The 20377-nt window shown below is 47.8% G+C and overlaps 1 protein-coding gene across 5 annotated transcripts; it reads left to right on the top strand.

Moving 5' to 3' along the window:
- The first annotated feature begins 3202 nt into the window (after positions 1 to 3202).
- On the top strand, positions 3203 to 17901 carry SLC25A38 (solute carrier family 25 member 38). Of its 5 annotated transcripts, XM_088831588.1 has the most exons (8): positions 4063 to 4099; positions 10765 to 10793; positions 10889 to 11013; positions 11631 to 11715; positions 12412 to 12591; positions 12850 to 13024; positions 15079 to 15245; positions 17016 to 17901. In XM_088831588.1, the coding sequence occupies exons 1-8, from the start codon at positions 4078 to 4080 to the stop codon at positions 17136 to 17138; spliced, it is 906 nt and encodes a 301-aa protein (XP_088687714.1). In that variant the 5' UTR covers positions 4063 to 4077; the 3' UTR covers positions 17139 to 17901. The 5 variants fall into 5 exon arrangements, with proteins under 5 accessions (XP_055270566.2, XP_088687712.1, XP_055270567.2 ...); XM_055414591.2 differs by lacking the exons at positions 4063 to 4099; positions 10765 to 10793 and adding an exon at positions 3203 to 3639 and having other exon boundaries at positions 10892 to 11013; XM_088831586.1 differs by lacking the exons at positions 4063 to 4099; positions 10765 to 10793 and adding an exon at positions 3204 to 3639.
- Positions 17902 to 20377: the final 2476 nt, after the last annotated feature.

Here is a 20377-nt window from a genome sequence, read left to right as displayed (position 1 = left end):
TATATATCTCTGTACCCTCTCAGATGTGAAGGGAAGATTGAGGAGGTGGGGGCACTTTGGGCTCCAGAGTTGCGAGTGAAGCAGGAACAGTTACACAGGAGGAAAACCCAGGCAGGCACCAACCATCCTTGAAAACCAACCCATTTTATCTGAACCCAGGGCCTAACCAATACCTGCTGAGGGTGGGGCAGTGGGCAGCAGGCTTTCATTCTGGGTCCCACCTCTATCCCCATTCTCAGAGTGGCCAAGAATAGCCTCTAAAACTCGCCAATCGATTTCTCCTAAGTAGGAATTCTTGGCCCGTGAGGACAGAAAAGTAGGAATTCCTTTAAAGAAAAGTTTCAGCCTAGTTCAGCATCGGACAAGGAAAATAAGCCTTGCAGCTTAGAACAAGAGATGGCAAAGTATACAGCAGGAACCCGGTAGGTTTGCCTATGTATTTTTTATATTTCAGTTCAGTTCAGTTGCTCAGTCATGTCCGACTCTCCGCGACCCCATGAATCACAGCACGCCAGGCCTCCCTGTCCATCACCAACTCCCGGAGTTCACTCAAACTCATGTCCACAGAGTCGGTGATGCCATCCAGCCATCTCATTCTCGGTCGTCCCCTTCTCCTCCCGCCCCCAACCTTTCCCAGCATCAGACTCTTTTCCAGTGAGTCAACTCACCGCATGAGGTGGCCAAAGTATTGCAGTTTCAGCTTTAGCATCAGTCCTTCCAATGAACACCCAGGATTGATCTCCTTTAGAATGGACTGGTTGGATCTCCTTGCAGTCCAAGGGACTCTCAAGAGTCTTCTCCAGCACCACAGTTCAAAAGCATCAATTCTTCGGCAATCAGCTTTCTTCACAGTCCAACTCTCACATCCATACATGACCACGGGAAAAACCATAGCCTTGACTAGACGGACCTTGGTTGGCAAAGTAGTCTCTGCTTTTTAATATACTATCAAGGTTGGTCATAACTTTCCTTCCAAGGAGTAAGCGTCTTTTAATTTCATGGCTGCAATCAGCATCTGCAGTGATTTTGGAGCCCCCCAAAATAAAGTCTGACACTGTTTCCACTGTTTTTCCATCTATTTCCCATGAAGTGATGGGACCAGATGCCATGATCTTTGTTTTCTGAATGTTGAGCTTCAAGCCAACCTTTTCACTCTCCTCTTTCACTTTCATCAAGAGGCTTTTGAGTTCCTCTTCACTTTCTGCCATAAGGGTAATGTCATCTGCATATCTGAGGTTATTGATATTTCTCCCAGCAATCTTGATTCCAGCTTGTGCTTCTTCCAGCCCAGCATTCCTCATGATGTACTCTGCATATAAGTTAAATAAGCAAGGTGGCAATATACAGCCTTGACGAACTCCTTTTCCTATTTGGAACCAGTCTGTTGTTCCATGTACAGTTCTGACTGTTGCTTCCTGACCTGCATACAGGTTTCTCAAGAGGAAGGTCAGGTGGTCTGGTATTCCCATCTCTTTCAGAATGTTCCACAGTTTATTGTGATCCACACAGTCAAAGGCTTTGGCATAGTCAATGAAGCAGAAATAGATGTTTTTCTGGAACTCTCTTGCTTTCTCCATGATCCAGCGGATGTTGGCAATTTGATCTCTGGTGCCTCTGCCTTTTCTAAAACCAGCTTCAGCATCTGGAAGTTCGCAGTTCACGTATTGCTGAAGCCTGGCTTGGAGAATTTTGAGCATGACTTTACTAGCGTGTGAGATGAGTGCAATTGTGTGGTAGTTTGAGCATTCTTTGGCATTGCCTTTCTTTGAGATTGGAATGAAGACTGACCTTTTCCAGTCCTGTGGCCACTGCTGAGTTTTCCAAATTTGCTGGCATATTGAGTGCAGCACTTTCACAGCATCATCTTTCAAGATTTGAAATAGCTCAACTGGAATTTCATCACCTCCACTAGCTTTGTGCCTAGTGATGCTTTCTAGGGCCCACTTGACTTCACATTCCAAGATGTCTGGCTCTAGGTCAGTGATCACATTATTGTGAATATCCTGGTCGTGAAGATCTTTTTTGTACAGTTCTTCTGTGTATTCTTGCCACCTCTTCTTAATATCTTCTGCTTCTGTTAGGTCCATACCATTTCTACTCTTTGCTTAATCCCCTCTGATGATAAAAAGCCCACAGTTTCTTGCCTGTTCCTTGTGCCTCGGAAAAACAGGAATTTAAGCCTTAAACAAACAGCATCTTGCTCCCTGAATCATCAGTTTCTTTTCTGACCTAGATTTCCCGAGTGAAGAATGGATGGTGGAAGTAGTGAAGGCTGCCACTATGAAAAGTCTGGACTTTATTCTACAGATAATCAGGACTCCTGAAGATGTGTGCCTACCTTTTCCAAAAAGTGTCAGGATTCTAGCAGTAACAGTTTTCCTCCAATCAGCCAGATAGGAACAATGGGAAGTTGAGAGACCAAAATGAAGGTTATCGATAGGGTCCAGATAAGAGGTAAGAACTGTAATTTTAACCATCTAGACCAGTGCTGTCCAATAGAAAAGTAGTTCAAGCCCCAAGTGTAATTAAAAAAATTTTTTTTAATTGAAGTATAGTTGATCTACAATGTTGTGTTAATTTCTGCTGTAGAGCAAAGTGGCTCAGTTATACACACACACACATACATACACACACAGACATATATATTCTTTTCCATTATGGTTTATCACAGGATAACAAGTGTAATCTTAAGTATTCTAGTAGCCATATTAAAAAAGCAAAAGAGGTAAAAATTAATTTTAATAATTATTTTGCCTAATTAATACATCCAAAAAATCATTTCAACAGGTAAAAATGAAAAAATTGTTCATGAAATTATTTTATCTTATTGCCATGTCAGAAATACGGTGTGTGGATGACTTACAGCACATTTCTGACATCAAGCTTTCAGCATTTTTTAAAGGGAAATGTGGAAATGCCAAAACAATAAAGTCATGTTTAACGGAAAAATATTCCGCACTGCTTCAGTTTTTAATACAAATGAATTACAATTAAATCAAGTTTAAAATTCTGGTCTTCAGTCACACTAGCCACTTCTCGAGTGCTCAATAGCCCCAGATGGCTACTGGCTATCGCACTGTGCAGAGTTAAGTCTGGACTGTGACTATGCTCAGACGTGGCACCCGAAAGCATCCAGCACTGCAGACGTCCCTTGAAGCTCCGGGTGCAGGGAAGCCCGATCCTGCAGTCCCGGACGTCTCCACCAGGTGGCACTAAGGAGCACATCCTCGCCAGCGCGCGAAGCGCATCCAACCCCGGAAGCTAAATTCCGGCATTCCAGCGAGTTCTTCCGGCTTTCTTCGCCCCTGGTGCCGCGTACCGTCCTCAGGTCCTGAAGCCCGTGGCTGGGCAGGATGGGCCGGGGAGCAGAGCCGAAGAGTCCGCGGCGCAAGTGAAAAGCGGCGCTCGGAGCCACCCACTGGCGGTGGACGCGCAGGTCCCGACCGGCGCAGACTGCAGAGTAGGCCCGGCTGCCGCCGTCGCGTCGTCTTCCTCCAGCATCGCCAGGGCCGGGCCTGCGCTCCTACCAGCGGCGCCCGCGGCCCAGTGCATTCGCAGGCCTCCCCTCCAATGATTCAGAAGTCACGCCCCGCGCTGCTGCCGCACCAAGATGTCGGGGACAGGGTGGAAACGCTCATGGTAAACTGCAGGGAAGGGAAGGCAGGGATTCCGGCGTCTCAGGCTCGGGGAGGGGAATTCGCAAGGTTGCCGAGGGTCAGCGGCCCTCGGGGGGACGTTTTTTGCATCCGGGGTGCGCGCATAACGGGCTGGGGACTTGGCGGCAGAGATGGGAGTTTGACTAAGGGGTTAAAAGGAGGGTAGGGAGGAAGGAGAGGAGTGGCAGCGCAACTCTTGGACAGGCAGGCAAAGGTCTCATTTCTGCGTTAGTAGCTGGATAGAGGTAGGCGGGATTGCTGCGGCCTGGGGGCTGTCAGGGGAATGTCCTCCCGCGGCAGGGAACGAGGTGCGAGAGCTACGGGGAGTTGCTTTGAGTTGTTCTCCTAGATGGAAAGGTGAGAGGGTACCTGGGTAGATATTTGCACCGTTGCAAAGCCCGGCAATGAAGCTAAGCCTGAAATGCGATCCTTGCTCAAGCAAGGTACGTTGGGACCACACACGGCCGGCGGGGCTGGGCCAGAGGGACTCTCTGGGAACCTGGTGTGGTTTGCAGACGCCACGAGGCCACGCCCCCCGCGCCTGGATTGGCCGCCGTGGTCGCCCGCGGGCCTGCCATTGGTGGAGGCGGGGCTGGAAGGCGGGCGGAGGAGGACTGTCTGGCAAAGTCGCTGCTAGAGGTGGGTGTGGAGAAGGCAATGGCAACCCACTCCAGTACTCTTGCCTAGGAAATCCCACGGACGGAGGGGCCTGGTAGGCTGCAGTCCATGGGGTCGCGAAGAGTCGGACAGGACTGAGCGACTTCACTTTCACTTTTCACTTTCATGCATTGGAGAAGGAAATGGCAACACACTCCAGTGTTCCTGCCTGGAGAGTCCCAGGGACGGCGGAGCCTGGTGGGCTGCCGTCTATGGGGTCGCACAGAGTTGGACACGACTGACGCGACTTAGCAGCAGCAGCAGCAGCAGAGGTGGGTGGAGGCGGGGATGCGGCTTCCTTTAGTTCTCGAGGGCCAGTGGCAAGCGGCTTTCTCCAGAGACGAAGGTTACGGTCCGCCTGCGGCGGGCGCTGGGCGGGGTTGTGGGTACTTTTTGTTTTGGTGGGGTTTTTTTGTTTTTAATCTTTAACAAAGGCGGAGTCGGGGGCCGCTTTAAGTTTATAACTTTAATCACGTGCTTACCGATTTCTTTCTGGGTCCTCCAGCTCTGGCCTGGAGATCTAATTTTTTAGGTTTTAGTTTTGTCAAGGGAAGTGGGAGTTGCTTGTGGAACTTGTTTGCCAACTATTCGAGTGCTGTTTATTGCCTTTATGTATCTTTGTATTATTGTTTGGTTGTTATCAGTATTTACTTTGAATAAATTTGGGCTACTTAGAAAAAAGTCAAGTGTGCCTTAAAAAATGTGCCATCCACTTTTGATAATATCTGTCAAAAAGAAAAGTGTAAATTTTGTTTTTTAAAAGCAATTTGTTGCCTGTGTTTTTTTTTTAACTCGGGGTTAATCAATACTGCTGGTATATATTTAGCATCTGCTCTATGCTAATAGACCTAGAAAGTTAGGGTTTAAAAGGTTATGGGCTCTATGTATGGATGTATTCAACAAATATTTATTGAGTCAGTAAAATGTGTAAGCAATGTGCTATGAGATATGTTCTTGTAGTGGAGGACGCTGTGCTGTGGGAGAGGGGAGGGGTACATGTGAGTGTGCTCAGTCGTATCTAACTCTTTGCTACCCCATGGACTGTAGCCTGCCAGGCTCCTGTGTCCATGGAATTCTCCAGGCAGGTATACTGGAGTGGGTTGCCATTTCGTCCTCCAGGGGTTCTTCCTGACCCAGGGATCGAACCAGCGTCTCCTATATCGGCAGGCAGATTATTTACCACGGAGCCACCTGGGAAGCCCAGAGGGGAGGGGTAGTTCCAGACAATACCTGTGAGAACACTGGGGAAGCAGCTCCAAAGAGAACTGCTTAGAAGTGGTAACTGCAGGTCAGTCCTACAGCCTTACTGCAGCAAAGGGCTGGAAGGTGCCTGGGAAGATCCCGCTGCCCAGGGATGGGGCCTGCAGGGCCCACTAAGCTTTATCCTGTGGGATTGTGGTCAAGGGAGAGCCACGTTCAGATTTCCTGTTAGATGACATGATTCCTTCATTCTTGACTGTCGAGCCCCTGATGCAGACCAGGCTGTGCGATCAGTCCTGGGGGAAGCATGGTGGGTTTGAACACCCAGCTCATAAGAGCATAGTGAGATTTCAAGGTGCTGCATATGGATGCGTCACCCCAGGCTGCTCAGTGGGTTTGGCACCGCTGAGACTGGAGACTCACAGGGAGGCTACTTGGATCAGCGGGGGCAGGCTGTGGGAGGACAGAGGGGTCAGCGGCAGGAGTTGGTCGTGAAATGGTAGGTAGACCAAGGAGTCTTCCTCGTCTCCAGAATGTCCTGCTGGAACATCTCAGTGTGGACTGAAGGAGAAGCAGGCATGTGAAGGACTGTGGACTGAGTTTCCATTTGGGGATGTTGAGTTTGAGATGTCTGCAGGCCATCTGAGGGGAGATGTGGGGAGTGCGGGCTGAACTGGGCTGGAGATGTGGGCGTTGCCGGCATGTGTGTGTGGAGCGAAGTGTGGTGTGGGGATAAGGGTGCCCTGAGAGGCGGCAGCAACGGGGAGATAAGAGGAACAGCAACATCTGTGGGCCGCGGAAAGGAGGCTCAGAGGGGCACCCAGAAGAGGAGAGAGAAGCCGTAGAGGGGCGGCCATCAGCAGGTGTTCCAGATGAACCGGCGAGGCCACGTAAGAGAAGGGCTCGGGAAAGGGGTCCTGGGCTGCTCAGGTCCTCGGTGAGGCAGCTTCAGTGGAGGGGCTTCAGCCGGATGGCAAACTGGGGGGAAATGAGGGGTGACTGGTGAAGAGGGAGTGGAGATCACGTGGCCTCAGGCTGGAAAGATGGGGGCTTTCAAGCTTGTTCCAGGCAAAGGAGTCAGCGGAAGTAAGAGGCTGAGTGTGCAGGCAGGAGGCCTGCACTGAGAGCACAAAGTCTTGGATGAGCCTGAGACACAAAACTCGTGGGAGTGCAAGTTAGCAGGAGGAGCAGGACACTGCGTGCGGACACACACCTGGTGAAGCGCCCGTTTGACTTGGCTGTACTTACGGTCTGACCTTTGCTTAGAAAGCTATTTGAATGTGGCTGTAAACTCCAGTATTTATTATCTGAACTTCCTTAGACCTTTTAAGGAATTCCAGTTATAAGTTGATAATTGCTGGTTTGGTGGAACGTGGAATTACCTCTCTTCTCTGTGAAGCAAATACCACAGATTACAAATGTTTTGGTTCTAGGTGGGTAGTTATGTAACATAGGTAACAAGCAACTTCATCTTAATAGCATTTTAGGATGACAGTATGCCATGTATTACAAAATAATAGTGGAAATGCCATTTAATGAGGAGAGAGAAGATCTTTGGATAGAGTTTTCCCAGTGTCTCCTATGTAAAAGAAGATTTTCTCTCCTGCTTGGATTTTTAAAAGTGTGTTTCCACAACTATCTGAGTGTGTCTGGATTCCAGGGCATGCTGTGAGGCCCTGGAGTGCGCTTGGGGAAAGTGCAGTTAGTCTGCCAGGCAGTCCTGCCCGTCTGAATGCTGCCTGTTGATTAGTCAGTGTGCGTGACTCTCCCAGAACTGTGAAATTCCAGATGTTCAAGCTGGATTTAGAAAAGGCAGAGGAACCAAAGATCAAATTGCCAACATCCATTGGTTCATCAGAAAAGCAAGGGAGTTCCAGAAAAACATCTACCTCTGCTTTATTGACTATGCCAAAGCCTTTGATTGTGTGGATCACAACAAACTGTGGAAAATTCTTAAAGCGATGGGAATACCATTAGATTACCTTACCTGACTCCTGAGAAGTCTGTATGCAGGTCAAAAGGTAACAGTTACAATCGGACATGGAACAACAGACTGGTTCCAGACTGGGAAAGGGGTATGTCAAGGCTGTATATTGTCACCCTGCTTATTCAACTTCTGTGTGTTGAATATAATTAAATAGAACTCATTTACAAATTAACCTCAAAAATATTACCCAGAGACAAAGGCATACCAAGACATATTTAGACAGACACAGTGCAAGATCTAGCTTCATTTTCTAAGTTTAGTCATGAATTAGATATTGCAATATAAAATTTACTAGTTCAGTTGAAATAAATAAAATTTTAAAGGCTTTTCCCCTTTTCCCTCAGTCTTAGGAGTTAGAGATGGTCTAGATAAGTGTTCCTGAGAGCCCTGGTCTCAAGGCACAGGGAAAGAAAATCAAGTTCTAACAAAATGGCAGCAGGTCTAAACCAAATGGTGGCCAGCCAAAGCAAAATGACCATCAAAAATCACAACACAGAATACAGAGTTAAAACACACACATATAAACCTGGCAGTCCTCATCAGACACTCCCTTAAATCAAAGATTTCAAAGGGAGGAAAGGGAGCAGCTTGAAAGAAGAAGGGGGAGGAGGCGGGAGAGGGGGGCAAAAGGGGCGGCCTTACAGACGCCTCCTGCACCTGCACACACCCGGGCATTACGGGACTTTACCCTGGGCCTCCAGAGAAGGGAGGACTGGAACTTGGTCCTACCAGAAATAATTTGAATTCTCTGCCAAGAGGAGGTGATCAGTCTCCAATCCTCAGCTCAGGCTGAGGCCCTTCGACCAGATTCCTGCATCCAGGACTGGGGGACTAGAAAAACGGGGAAGGATGGGAAGGGTTAAGGAGAGGAAAGAGAGAGGGAAGGAGAGAGAGGTCAATAAAGTCTCTTGTTCCTTACCAGTCAGGGCACTCTGGCCAGTTGTCCGGGTCAGGAGGAGACCAGGGACAAAAGGGTCTCAGTTGCGGCCGCTGGGTCTGGTCCATTGGCAGGCAAGCTGGCCCTTGAGTACCCCGAGTGGTCAGGATGTCAGTCTTTGCGAAGAAGAGTCCCTGTTTGTTGCAGGAAAGGGGACCCCTTCCAGGGCCCGAAACTGGGCTCTTGTCTAACCCTCAGAAATGAATTGTCTGAAGAGACACACATGCTGACAAAGCAAGAGACTTTATTGGAGAGGGCACCCGGGTGGAGAGCAGCAGGGTAAGGGAACCCAGGAGAACAGCCCTGCCGCGTGGCTTACAGTCTTGGGTTTTATGGTGATGGGATTAGTTTCCGGGTGGTCTTTGGCCAATCATTCTAATTCAGGGTCTCTCCTAGAGGCACACTCATCGCTCAGCCAAGATGGATGCTAGCGAGGGGGATTCTGGGACGTTGACGGACACGAGGTGTCTCCTTTCCACCTTTCCCGAACTCTTCCGGTTGGTGATGGCTTATTAGTTCCGTATTCCTTACCAGGATCTCCTGTCATAAAACAACTCATGTGAAGGGTTACTAAAGGGCCTGGCCAGGGTGGGCGGTTTCAGTCAGTGTGCTTCCCTTAACATATGCAGAGTACATCATGTGAAATGCCAGGCTGGATGAAGCACAAGCTGGAATCAAGATTGCTGGGAGAAATATCAATGACCTCATATATGCAGATGACACCACCCTTATGGCAGAAAGTGAAAAAAACTAAAGAGCCTCTGATGAAAGTGAAAGAGGAGAGTGAAAAAGCTGGCTTAAAACTCAGCATTCAAAAAAGTGAAGATCATGGCATCCGGTCCCATCACTTCATGGCAAATAGATGCGGAAACAATGGAAACAGTGACACTTGCTCCTTGGAAGAAAAGCTATGACCAACCTAGACAGCATATTAAAAAACAGAGACATTACTTTGCCAACAAAGGTCCGTCTAGTCAAAGCTCTAGCTTTTCCAGCGGTCATGTATGGATGTGAAAGTTGGACTATAAAGAAAGCTGAGCGAAGAATTGATGCTTTTGAACTGAGAAAACTCTTGAGAGTCCCTTAGACTGTAAGGAAATCCACCCAGTCCATCCTAAAGGAAATCGGTCCTGAATATTCATTGGAAGGACTGATGATGAAAGTGAAGCTCCAATACTTTGACCACCTGATGCGAAGAACTGACTCATTGGAAAAGACCCTGGTGCTGGGAAAAATTGAAGGCAGGAGAAGGGGACGGCAGAGGATGAGATAGTTGGATGGTATCACCGACTCAATGGAAGTGAGTTTGAGCACGCTCTGAGAGTTGGTGATGGACAGGGAAGTCTGACATGCTGCAGTCCATGGGGTCGCAAAGAGTTGGACACAACTGAGCGACTGAACTGAACTGTGACTGTCCCAGTGTATAGGACTGCCAGCAAACCCAGGAGTGGCTGCCGGCCTGTGGTGCCCCTGCGGTCGTCTAGCAAGAGGGATTCTGGGAAGTGGACGGACACGCGGTGTCCCAGTGAGATGAATGGGTGTACGACCGAGGGAAAGTTTTACATTAAGGAAATGCATGACTTTTACAGGAAGTGGCACATACATTTCGCCGTGCCTCAGTTCACTTATGGTTTCACTTCCTCTGTATCACTCCTGTAAATAGTCTACCGGTCCTACAACCCAGGGAACCTGAAACCAGCAGTCCAGGGTTAAAACACACTGCTCAATTGATTTTGCTTTTGTCACGGGAAGAAGTTGGCCAATAACTTATTTTCAGGACAGATTAGGGAGGTGTGGTCATTGGCATAATTCACAGATGGAAATAGCCATGTTGCTCAGTAGGAGAGGAGTGATCCATCATTTTTTGTATACTTTATTAAATTTTGGTTGTGCTGGTGTTTGTTGCTGCACTTGGGACTTTTCTGTAGTTGCAGCAAGCGGAGGCTGTGTCTAGTTGTGTGAAGGCTTCTCATTGCCATGGGTTCTCTCTAGGGCGCTTGGGCTTCAGTAGTTGCAGCACATGGGCTCAGTAGTTGGTTCCCGGGCTCTAGAGCACAGGCTCAATAGTTGTGGCGCCTGGGCTTAGATGCTCCTAGGGATGTGGGATCTTCCCGGGTCAGGGATTGAATGCATGTCTCCTGCATTGGCAGGCCAGTTCTTTACCACTGAGCCACCAGGGAAGCCCTATCCATAAGTTTTTAATTATCAGTGATTACTAAAGTTGTTATCAGTAAGACAAGAGAGCTACTTCTTGGAGTGTACAATGTTCTCAACAACATTCTAACACTGTTCATCCCTGACTACATTTTGCCCTTCTCTGAAGTCAGAAGCTATTAATAATACAGGGCACCGCCAGGTGAGTTTCTAAGAAATCCTTAGGAAGAACTGACTGGTCCAGGTGTGGTGAATGGTGGGACAAAGCTGATAACACCATGTTCTCTTCTTGCCCAGCAGTTGCAGCCAGTGATCAAAGCTTTCTTGTGTGGCTCCATCAGTGGGACCTGCTCTACCCTCCTCTTCCAACCCCTGGATCTCCTCAAAACCCGCCTGCAGACCCTCCAACCCTCAGCCCATGGGTAAGGCCTGCTGCCCACCCCTGCACCCCTACTTCACTGAGGAACTGGTTTCAGCGACTTCTCTCAGACACAGGAGCATCTATACTGTGTTCAGTCGGCTTCCATTCTGCGGGTTGATCAAAGAGAAACACAGACGAGGCCCAGCTTTCCTGTGTTTTGTGCATACTCTCTTGTGTTTGACATTCCTCTTCATTAAATGGGGTCCTTCGCTCAGCTGCTTCCTGGCATCTGCCTTGGTGACGTTTGCATTCTACTCTGCTGATCTGTAATGTCATGACTGTGCTGCCTGGCGCATGCAGGGGTGGTTTTTTGGAAATAAGGGAAGTAATGAGTGCCTCTTGTGAGCCCCCTTATTGGGCTTAATCAACACTGTGGGAAGTGTGTGAACTCTACGGAAAATGAGTAGTTATCCCATCGCTTGCAGGCTGAATGAGCAAAGCATCACGGACCTGCCATACTGTGAATGCAAAGGAACTCAGAGTAACTCCCAGATGCCCAGCAGAGATCCTGCAGTGTTTTAGAAAAGAGGCCATACAGAGAAGCCTTTGAGCAGGGCATCCTTTCACAGGGACGTGGTCTCAGGGATTTTTCCTTCCTTCTCTCTTGTCTTCCTTCAGGTCCAGGCGTGTTGGCATGTTGGCTGTGCTCCTGAATGTGGTTCGCACGGAGAGTCTGCTGGGCCTCTGGAAAGGGATGTCTCCCGTAAGCTGCCTTTTGGGTCTCGCACCCCTTCCTTTTCTAGCCAGCCGTTTCTCATCCGCCTCACCCATCCTCGCTTTTCAGAGTGCGTGAGGCTTGGAGACTGTGAGCCGGCCTCTGTTGTCTCCCTGCCCGTCACTCTCCCTGGCTTCCGCTTGAGGGCCCTGGGGGGCGTCACCCCTGTGCGCCCTGGGCACGGCTTCTTAGCAGCATCAAGTCCTAGAGCAGAGGCAGCCGGCGCCCCACCTGTCAGCCGGTCCTCGCCCCACTCCCCGCCCCTTCCTCCCACGCCTCCACACCTGCATTTCCCTACCTGGAAGACTTTTTTGGCCTTCAGAAGTCATTTTGCTGGAAAAGCCAGGGAATTCATGCTCACCTCCACCTCAAAGCAGCTCTTAACCAGTGAAAGACGACACCCGATGTTTAGAAGCCCCCTTCCCTCGTCAGGTGGCGGGGTAACCGAGGCGCGTCCCCGCTGATTCCCAGAGTCCCCCGGAGGGATTCCATTGCCCGTGGAGAGCACGGGTGAGATGACACGCCCTTTATTGGCCACCTTCTCTCCCATCTCATGGCCCCGCTCTCCCATTGGTGTTCCCTCCACACCTTAAATCAACTCCTCGCATGCAAATCCTGGGTCTTCTGGGGAAATCTACCCATGGTGGTCTTTGATCCCTCTCCTCCCCCCGACTTTTCCTGCAGTCCATCGTGAGGTGTGTCCCTGGCGTTGGCATCTACTTTGGCACCCTCTACTCTCTGAAGCAGTACTTCCTGCGGGGCCATCCCCCCACCGCCCTGGAGTCGGTCATACTGGGAGTGGGCTCCCGCTCCGTTGCAGGGGTCTGCATGTCGCCCATCACTGTGATCAAGACGCGGTACGAGGTGCGTTGGACAGCCTCAGGGCCTGGGAGAGGGCAGACAGAGGCACTGGGCTCGAGTCAAGTGGCCACCGATGTCACCTCCTGATTTATAACCCAGCACAGAGGTCAGTGTGATCGGAGAACCCATCTGTGTAGTCAGGCCAAGCATGTGGGAACCAGAGCCCCTGGGGCCCCGGCCTGAGTAGCCTGAGGATGGCTCGGTTCAGTGCGCAGCCCCAGGGCCCCCGAGGCAGCCACGGGTTCTGTGCTTCCTTCGCAGAGTGGGCGGTACCGCTATGAGAGCATCTACGCCGCCTTGAGGAGCATCTACCACGGCGAGGGGTTCCGGGGCCTCTTCAGTGGCCTGACAGCAACACTCCTTCGTGACGCCCCCTTTTCCGGAATCTACCTGATGTTTTACAGCCAGACCAAAAACGCTGTGCTTCACGGTAGGGGTAAGGGAAGGTGTGGGAAGAGAGGTCCCTCAAGGGATCACATCCTCACCGCCTTCTCTGAGATAGGAGACTATTTGTTGTTCTTAGCGGCTCTGGATTCTTAGCCTAGTTTTAAAAACTGAGCCGTATCTGCATCCTGTCAGGTGTGGGGCCCCGTGCTGGGATGCAGTTACAGTCCCTGTCCTTTTGAGTTTATAGCTTTTTAAGGAAGAGTACTGATAGAATGTAATTCCTGAGTCAGGGGTGGGGGTGGAATAAACCACGTTCTGCGTAGCCCTTGCAACAATACTTCCCACATGTGCCTGATCTTCAGATTTCTGGGTCTTACCCAAGGAGTCTTAAATCAGAAACTTTGGGGTAAGAACTGGGAAACTGTATTTTTCAAGAAGCACTTATGATTCTTAACAAATTTGGGAAACCCAGTGGGTTCAGAGGAGAAGGCGGTGGCACCCCACTCCAGTACTCTTGCCTGGAAAATCCCATGGATGGAGGAGCCTGGTGGGCTGCAGTCCCTGAGGTCACTTAGAGTCAGACATGACTGAGAGGCTTCACTTTCACTTTTCACTTTCATGCAATGGAGAAGGAGGTGGCAACCCACTCCAGTGTTCTTGCCTGGAGAATCCCAGAGACGGGGGAGCCTGGTGGGCTGCTGTCTAGGGGGTCGCACAGAGTCGGATACAACTGAAGTGACTTAGCAGCAGCAGCAGCATTGGGTTAGAGCTAGAAGAAAAATTTTTATTTTCACTTACCTGCTATGCTCTCAGTTAACGATGAGAGCCCTCTGTTCGGAGAGAAGGCTGCCAAACCTCCTGCATTCTAGCAGGCCCGCCCTACCAGTAAGCTCGTGTTGCAGGACTTGGGCAAAATCAACAATCAGTAAATGTTCGCCCAGGCAGAGTCACAACTGATAGAAACACATCCTGTAGAGTGAACCAGCGTTCGGGCAGGTGTCTGTGGATAATCTGAGCAAGGAATTGCAGCCGAGGTAATTTAATTGGGAAAGCCAGAATGCCACCCTCATGACCATGTTGTCAGTTGGGGTGCTTTAGGAGATTTGCTGCTTCGCCCCAAGTACCAGGAGTTGTGACTTTGCAGGTCACAGCCTTACATTGCAGTAGAAAGTTAAGGCAGTAAGGGAGCTTGGATATATGTTTTTAACTTCTTCATTCATCCTAAAAAATTTTTTTTTAATTTGGTATTTAGAAATCTTTCAACACTTAACAAAAAACTCACAAGAATAGTACATATAACTCCATCGCCCTATATATTCTCTTTCTATATGTATAATTATTTTCTCCAAACCATTTAGCAGTAAGTTGCCAGCATGATGCAACTCTTTACTCCTGAATATATCAGTGTGTATTTCCTGAGAATAAAAGCATTCTTAATAAGCATCTTATATTTAGGAAATTTTACACAGATATAGTTCTTGAATTTATAGTCCAATCTATAGTCTTTATTTCTCCAATTTTCCCAATAATGTATTTTGTGGCCATTTTTATTTTTTATTTTCAAGTGTATAAGCCAATTATATAACCTCAGCCTGGGTTTATCTGATGATTCCTTGCAACTAGATTCATTTATAATCTACCTTTTCAGCAGAAGAAGCATATAACAGGTTGTATCTTCATTGTGTGATGTCAGGAAGCTCATGTCACCTTTTGACCTGCTGTGGTGATATTAACTCTTTATCGCTTGGATAAAAAAAAGTCTCCAGTGAAAACTCAGTTGTTTGTTCTTTTGTCATTTCTAAATATCTCTGTGGGGCGATACTTTGAATCTATGTAAAACGTCCTGTTATTTCATCCATATATTTTAGCATCAGTCAATGACTTTTGCCTGAATTAATTATTATGCTGATGACTGTAAAAAGATAAACTTTTAGTTCCATTTTTCTGTTTACATTGATTAGTTTAGATTTTGAATTCCTAGCTTTGTTTGAATATCCAGACCCTTCTGGCTTTCGGGAAGAATTAGTGGCAACTTGGCACTGATATTTATCTGGTAGATATGAGATTTATTTATAACCGAAGGTTGCCTTTGTCCTCTTTCAGACCAGTTGGATGCAGTCCTTGTTCCTGTTGTGAATTTCAGCTGTGGGATATTTGCTGGAATTCTGGCCTCGCTGGTAACTCAACCTGCAGATGTAGTCAAAACTCACATGCAGCTCTCCCCAATGAAATTTCGGTGGATTGGCCAGGCAGTTACACTCATTTTCAAAGTAAGGCTTTAGGGAATTCCCCAGTGGTCCAGTGGTTAGGACTCCATGCTTTTACTGCAGGGGACATGGGTTTGATCCCTGGTCAGTGAACTAAAATCTCCCATGCCTTGTGGCACAACCAAAAAAAAAAAAGTGAGGCTTTAGAATACATATTGGTTTGTATTGTAATTAAAGCTCTCTCTCTCTTTAAGGCAGTAGCTCTGTCCTTTACCGGTAGATCACCTGGGGAGCTTTTAAAAATCCCCGTTCCCAGAGCATAACCTGAGCTCATCATGTTAGAGTCTCTGGAAGACATGAAACCCTGGCGTCAGTATTTTAAGTTCCCTAGTGATTCCAATGTGTTGCCAAGGTTGAGAATCACTGCTAAAAAACTATGGTTGGGGGGGTCTTTTTGTTTTTTGAGTTTTGTTTGTTTAGGGAGGGGGCCCAATGTTAGGACAACGTGTGATATTTGTTAAACATGCATATTGTTGGGCTCTACCCCAGACTTCCTGAGTCAGGAGTTCTGGGAGGACTCTAACCTAATCAAGGACCTGCTGCTGCTGCTAAGTCGCTTCAGTCATGTCTGACTCTGTGCGACCCCATAGACGGCAGCCCACCAGGCTCCTCTGTCCACGGGATTCTCCAGGCAAGAACACTGGAGTGGGTTGCCATTTCCTTCTCCAATGCATGCATGCATGCTAAGTCACTTCAGTCGTGTCCGACTCTTTGTGACTCCATGGACAGAAGCCCACCAGGCTCCTCTATCCACGGGATTCTCCAGGCAAGAATACTGGAGTGGGTTGCCATTTCCTTCTCTGAATCAAGGACCTAGGAGGAAATGTAGTCAGAAAAAAACCACAGGCACATTGTTTTGTTTTAGGAGTTTGTGCTAATACAAATGTACAGATGTATTGAAGATAAAAAGTAAAGTAGATATCAAGTACGTTAAAATGCTATTTAAAAGCCACTGAGTTGGCCCTTTGGGAACGTGTTCTATTATCAGATAGTCTCTTTCAAGGTAAATCTGTCACCTAGATCTTTAGATGTTTCTATACTTCTCAGTTTTTCCTCGTAGCAGAGGAAACATGTTAGCATCTGCCAGCACTTATCTGTCTTACCCTAGATAGAAGCAGATGTTTGTGAATCTGATCATATTTCTCACACTGCTTGGGTTGCTTGCTTTCTTATTCATGATACCTAAAACCATGAAGTTTGAAAATAGAGTCTCTGTGTATCTTCCATGTGAAAATGGAAGGAATGATAACAGTAGGAAAGAACAATCCAGATGATGAGGTATTTTGTCTTTAATTCTTATTTAGGGCCACCAGGAACATCGAGTGAGTTTAAAAAAATAAAAATAAAAAGGGTTCTCGCTCCAGGCAGACGGATTGCCAAGAAGGTGCCTTTTCCTTCAGCCTGGAGTTGGGGCCCAGGGCGTGGCAGAGAGACTTTGGTTTGCCTTTCAGCTGCGGCCCGGAGCTTCTGGCTCATGTGTACTGTACGAGGTGCACACCATATAGAGTAAGCCTCCGAGAAGATTTTCATCCGAGAAATAAAGTCCCCTGGATAGAGCATGCCTAAAACAGATAAAGCTGAGCAACAAAGCGAAACAAATTTTTTTTTTAGTTCGTTCCTTTGGACCCAGTATTCATAGTTTTAATGATATTTGTGAAAGTCTATAAGACTTAGAAATGGAGTAACGCAGAGGGACACCCTCACTGTCATGGCGGGTGTGTCAGTGTATTGCTGCTTTAATTCCAGCGTTTGGGCTTCCTTTTTCCCTTCCAGGACTATGGGCTGCGTGGCTTCTTCCAAGGCAGTGTCCCCCGGGCCCTCCGCAGAACTCTGATGGCAGCCATGGCGTGGACAGTCTACGAAGAGATGATGGCCAGGATGGGCTTGAAGTCCTGACCCAGCGGGGACCAGGCAAAGAGGGGACCTGCTGTCCTGCTTGGTTTCTGCCAAGGGCTGCTTCATCTCACCACGCTGGAGTCGGATGAAGCCCTAGCAGGAGAACCTGGCAGACACATCACCTTCAGTTACTCAGTTCAAGAAGGGAATAGGTGGGCCCGACTCAAATCAGTGGGCCTGACTTAAGCCTTCTGAACCTCCCAGAAGAGGAGTCCCTGATAGAGCACGGTGGGGAGTCAGGAAAAGGGTCTGCATACCCTCCAAGGCCACATGAAAAGGCATTTCCAGAGAGAATGCTGTCAGTGGTCCCGCTCAGCCACCCACTACACCACGCCGCCTCCTTGGATCTGCTCTTGGGAAAGAAATTGCAACCCCAGAGATGCTGTGAGCTCTCCATTGTGTCTGAGGAGTTCTAGCAGCGAGACTGGATCTGCCAATCGAGGAGTCACACTCACCAGGCTGAAGTCTCCCTCTGAGGTGATGTTAGGATGAAGAAGAAAAGATGTCATGACTTAACTGATTCCTTGATAATTTCTAAGAGACTCCAGGGAAGCAAGGAAGGGAAGTAGCTTCTTGGCCTCTAAGTGTCCAAATAATATTTTTTGGTTTCGGCCCCTGCACGTTTTCAACTCCAAGTTGATCTGGCATTTTTCTGCAGCTAAAGTTGGGATAAATAAAGTGAAGCACTTTATCACTGGAAAACCTCAAGTGCCATGAGTCTATCCTACAGTAACAAAATAAAGCGGCTGACACTTGATCTGTATAGGTCCTCAAGCTTAAAGTTGTTTAAAAAAGCTTTATTTTATATGTTCTATGATCCATCCACTCCAAATACACAGTTCTATGATTTTTTAAGTAACTTTACTGTCTGCTGCAGCCATCAGCATAAATCAGTTTTAGAACACATTCACACCTCCAGTAAGAGCTCTTATTTACAATGAACCCTCATTCCAAGCCTAGGCAGCCACTGATGTGCTTTCTGTCCATAAATCTGCCTTTGCTATGCACTTCCTATGAGGGGACTAATACAATGTAGTCTCCTGTGTAGTCTTTCATATGTAGTCTCTTGTGTCTGGCTTCTTTCACTTAGCATAACATTTTGGAAGTTCATCTATGATGTGGCATCTTCAATACTTTATTCTTTGTTATGGCCAAATAATCTATTGTGTGCCTATTTTATTTATCCATTCATCAGTTTGGCACTTAGGAATAACGCTACTGTGAACATTCCTGTATGAATAATCATTTGTGTGGATATATATTTTCATATATATTTACATGGCTCGGAGTGGTGTTGCTGGTGGTATTACTCGTATGGTTTCTGGTGGTTGCTGGCGATTCTTGGCTTTCATCACTCCAATCTGTCTGTCTTCACAGTGCTTTCTCCCCCATGTATCTCTCTGTCCGGATTTCTGAGTTTAAGTTTATACTTTACATTTTAAGGTTAGAATGCCCTGTGCACAGTTATACTATGTGGAGGAGTACGGGAGAGGACAAGTGGGATCCTAGTCTAGTGGTACCTACGCCACCAGTGCTTGGCGCGCTGTATGTGTGAGGCTGTGTGCTGGGGGAAGCGGGGACCACTTAGGGCTGGCAGTGGTGTACTTGGGGCAGGAGTGCAGGGCAGGCAGCTGAACACAGATGATGGATGGGGCTCCTGCTGCCTAAGGACTGACTTAGCCTCTGAGGCAAGATATTCAGGTGTCTTGGCCTCTTCAGTCTCCCTTGACCGACCCTCATCGTGGGCTCTGGGAGCCTACAGCCAGTGGTGTTACTGGTGGTAACAACTGCCAGGGACTGGGGAGGGGAGGGGCAGAGATGAGGCCCAGAGGTGCAGGCTTCATCCAGTACAAATTTGCTCATCTTATACACAGCTGATGAATTTCAGCTACCACAGTCCCCTTCCCTGCTCATTTTTTCTTTTGGGGGCATATTATCTTAAAATTTGGAGAAATCATCTCATTTTCTCTAAAAGAGGGGTAAAACTGAAATTCGCCTTTATGAAATCTGACTCCAGGAGTGAAGGCCCCTGGGGTCTGCATATCCCAGGCTCCAAGAATTTTTTTCCTCTTCCACTGACTCCCACAAGTAATGACATTCAGGCAGGAAGTGGGTAGTGAGTTTCAGCTGACTTCGGAAACACTGCCTAGTGCCCCCCCTCCTTTTTTTAAAAAATTGATCTTAACTGCCCCAGAGTTAAAGCAAATTATTTTGGGGTGGGGCTTTGTGGGAGTAAACAGTCATCTGGCAGCTAGAGATAAGTCTTAGTAAGGAAGAAGGCCAAAAGGACTGAAGCCAAGCTTTCAAGCTGCATTATACTGTTTCCAAGAATATATTATGAAATAGCTCAATCAATCAAAAAAGTAAATAGTACACTGCCCCTCACTCAACATCACACAAATGGAATAATCATCAGAATTTACTCACTACTGTTTGTCTCTCCCCTGTCTCCACTAATTCCTTTATTCTGCAATGAAGCTTTTAAAAGCGGATCCCAGACATCATACAGTTTTTTTGCTTATCATTCGGTACCCAGTCCATATTCACAGTTTCTCTGATGGTCTCCAAAATGATTGTTTACAGTTGGTTTAATTGAATCACGATTCAGATAAGTCCTGAGATTCTTTCACCAGCTGTTTGAAAGGGTAAGTAAGGCAGACCATGGCTTAAATGAGTCATCACTTCCTGAAAGCCCTGTCAAGTCAGGGAATGGAGGAATAGGAGGAAGAGGCGGGTTGCAAAGCTGCGAAGTGCTCCCCAAGGCAGTGCTTTCACACCCCCGAGGCTGAGCAGTGCATTTCCGACATCTTTTGCCTTCAGATTATTAGCTTTTTTTTTTTTTTTTTTTTACCAAGTCCTCTAAAAAAGCTGGCTCGATCCCATAATCTGTAGGTGTTTTTTGTTTCCAAGTTTTCCTCTGCTCCCTGGGGACCGGCTTAGGTAGCTGATAGACGCTCTAAGATCGGTGGTTCTCAAACTTGGCTGCAGGTTGGTATCACCCGGGAAGATTTAAAAACCACTAGTACCTGGGTCGGTCACCCGGAGGGTCTAGAAAATCAGGTTAGGTTGTGGCCTGGGCATGAGTAGTGTCAAAAGCCCCCCTGGCGATTCTAACGTGCTGCCAAGGCAGAGACCCAAGTAGGAGCCTTGCAGGGCGGGCACCACTCGGCTTTCCCAGCCCAGGCTCCAAGGGTTAAATCTCAGACGAGCTCCTGTGGGCGGAGCGGGGCCTCTAGGGT

Source organism: Moschus berezovskii, chromosome 24, assembly GCF_049115385.1.
Source record: "Moschus berezovskii isolate FMDL1 chromosome 24, NW_MosBer_1.0, whole genome shotgun sequence".
Lineage (NCBI taxonomy): Eukaryota > Metazoa > Chordata > Mammalia > Artiodactyla > Moschidae > Moschus > Moschus berezovskii.
Note: the sequence above shows the minus strand (reverse complement) of the source record. Positions and strands in the feature narration are given on the sequence as shown.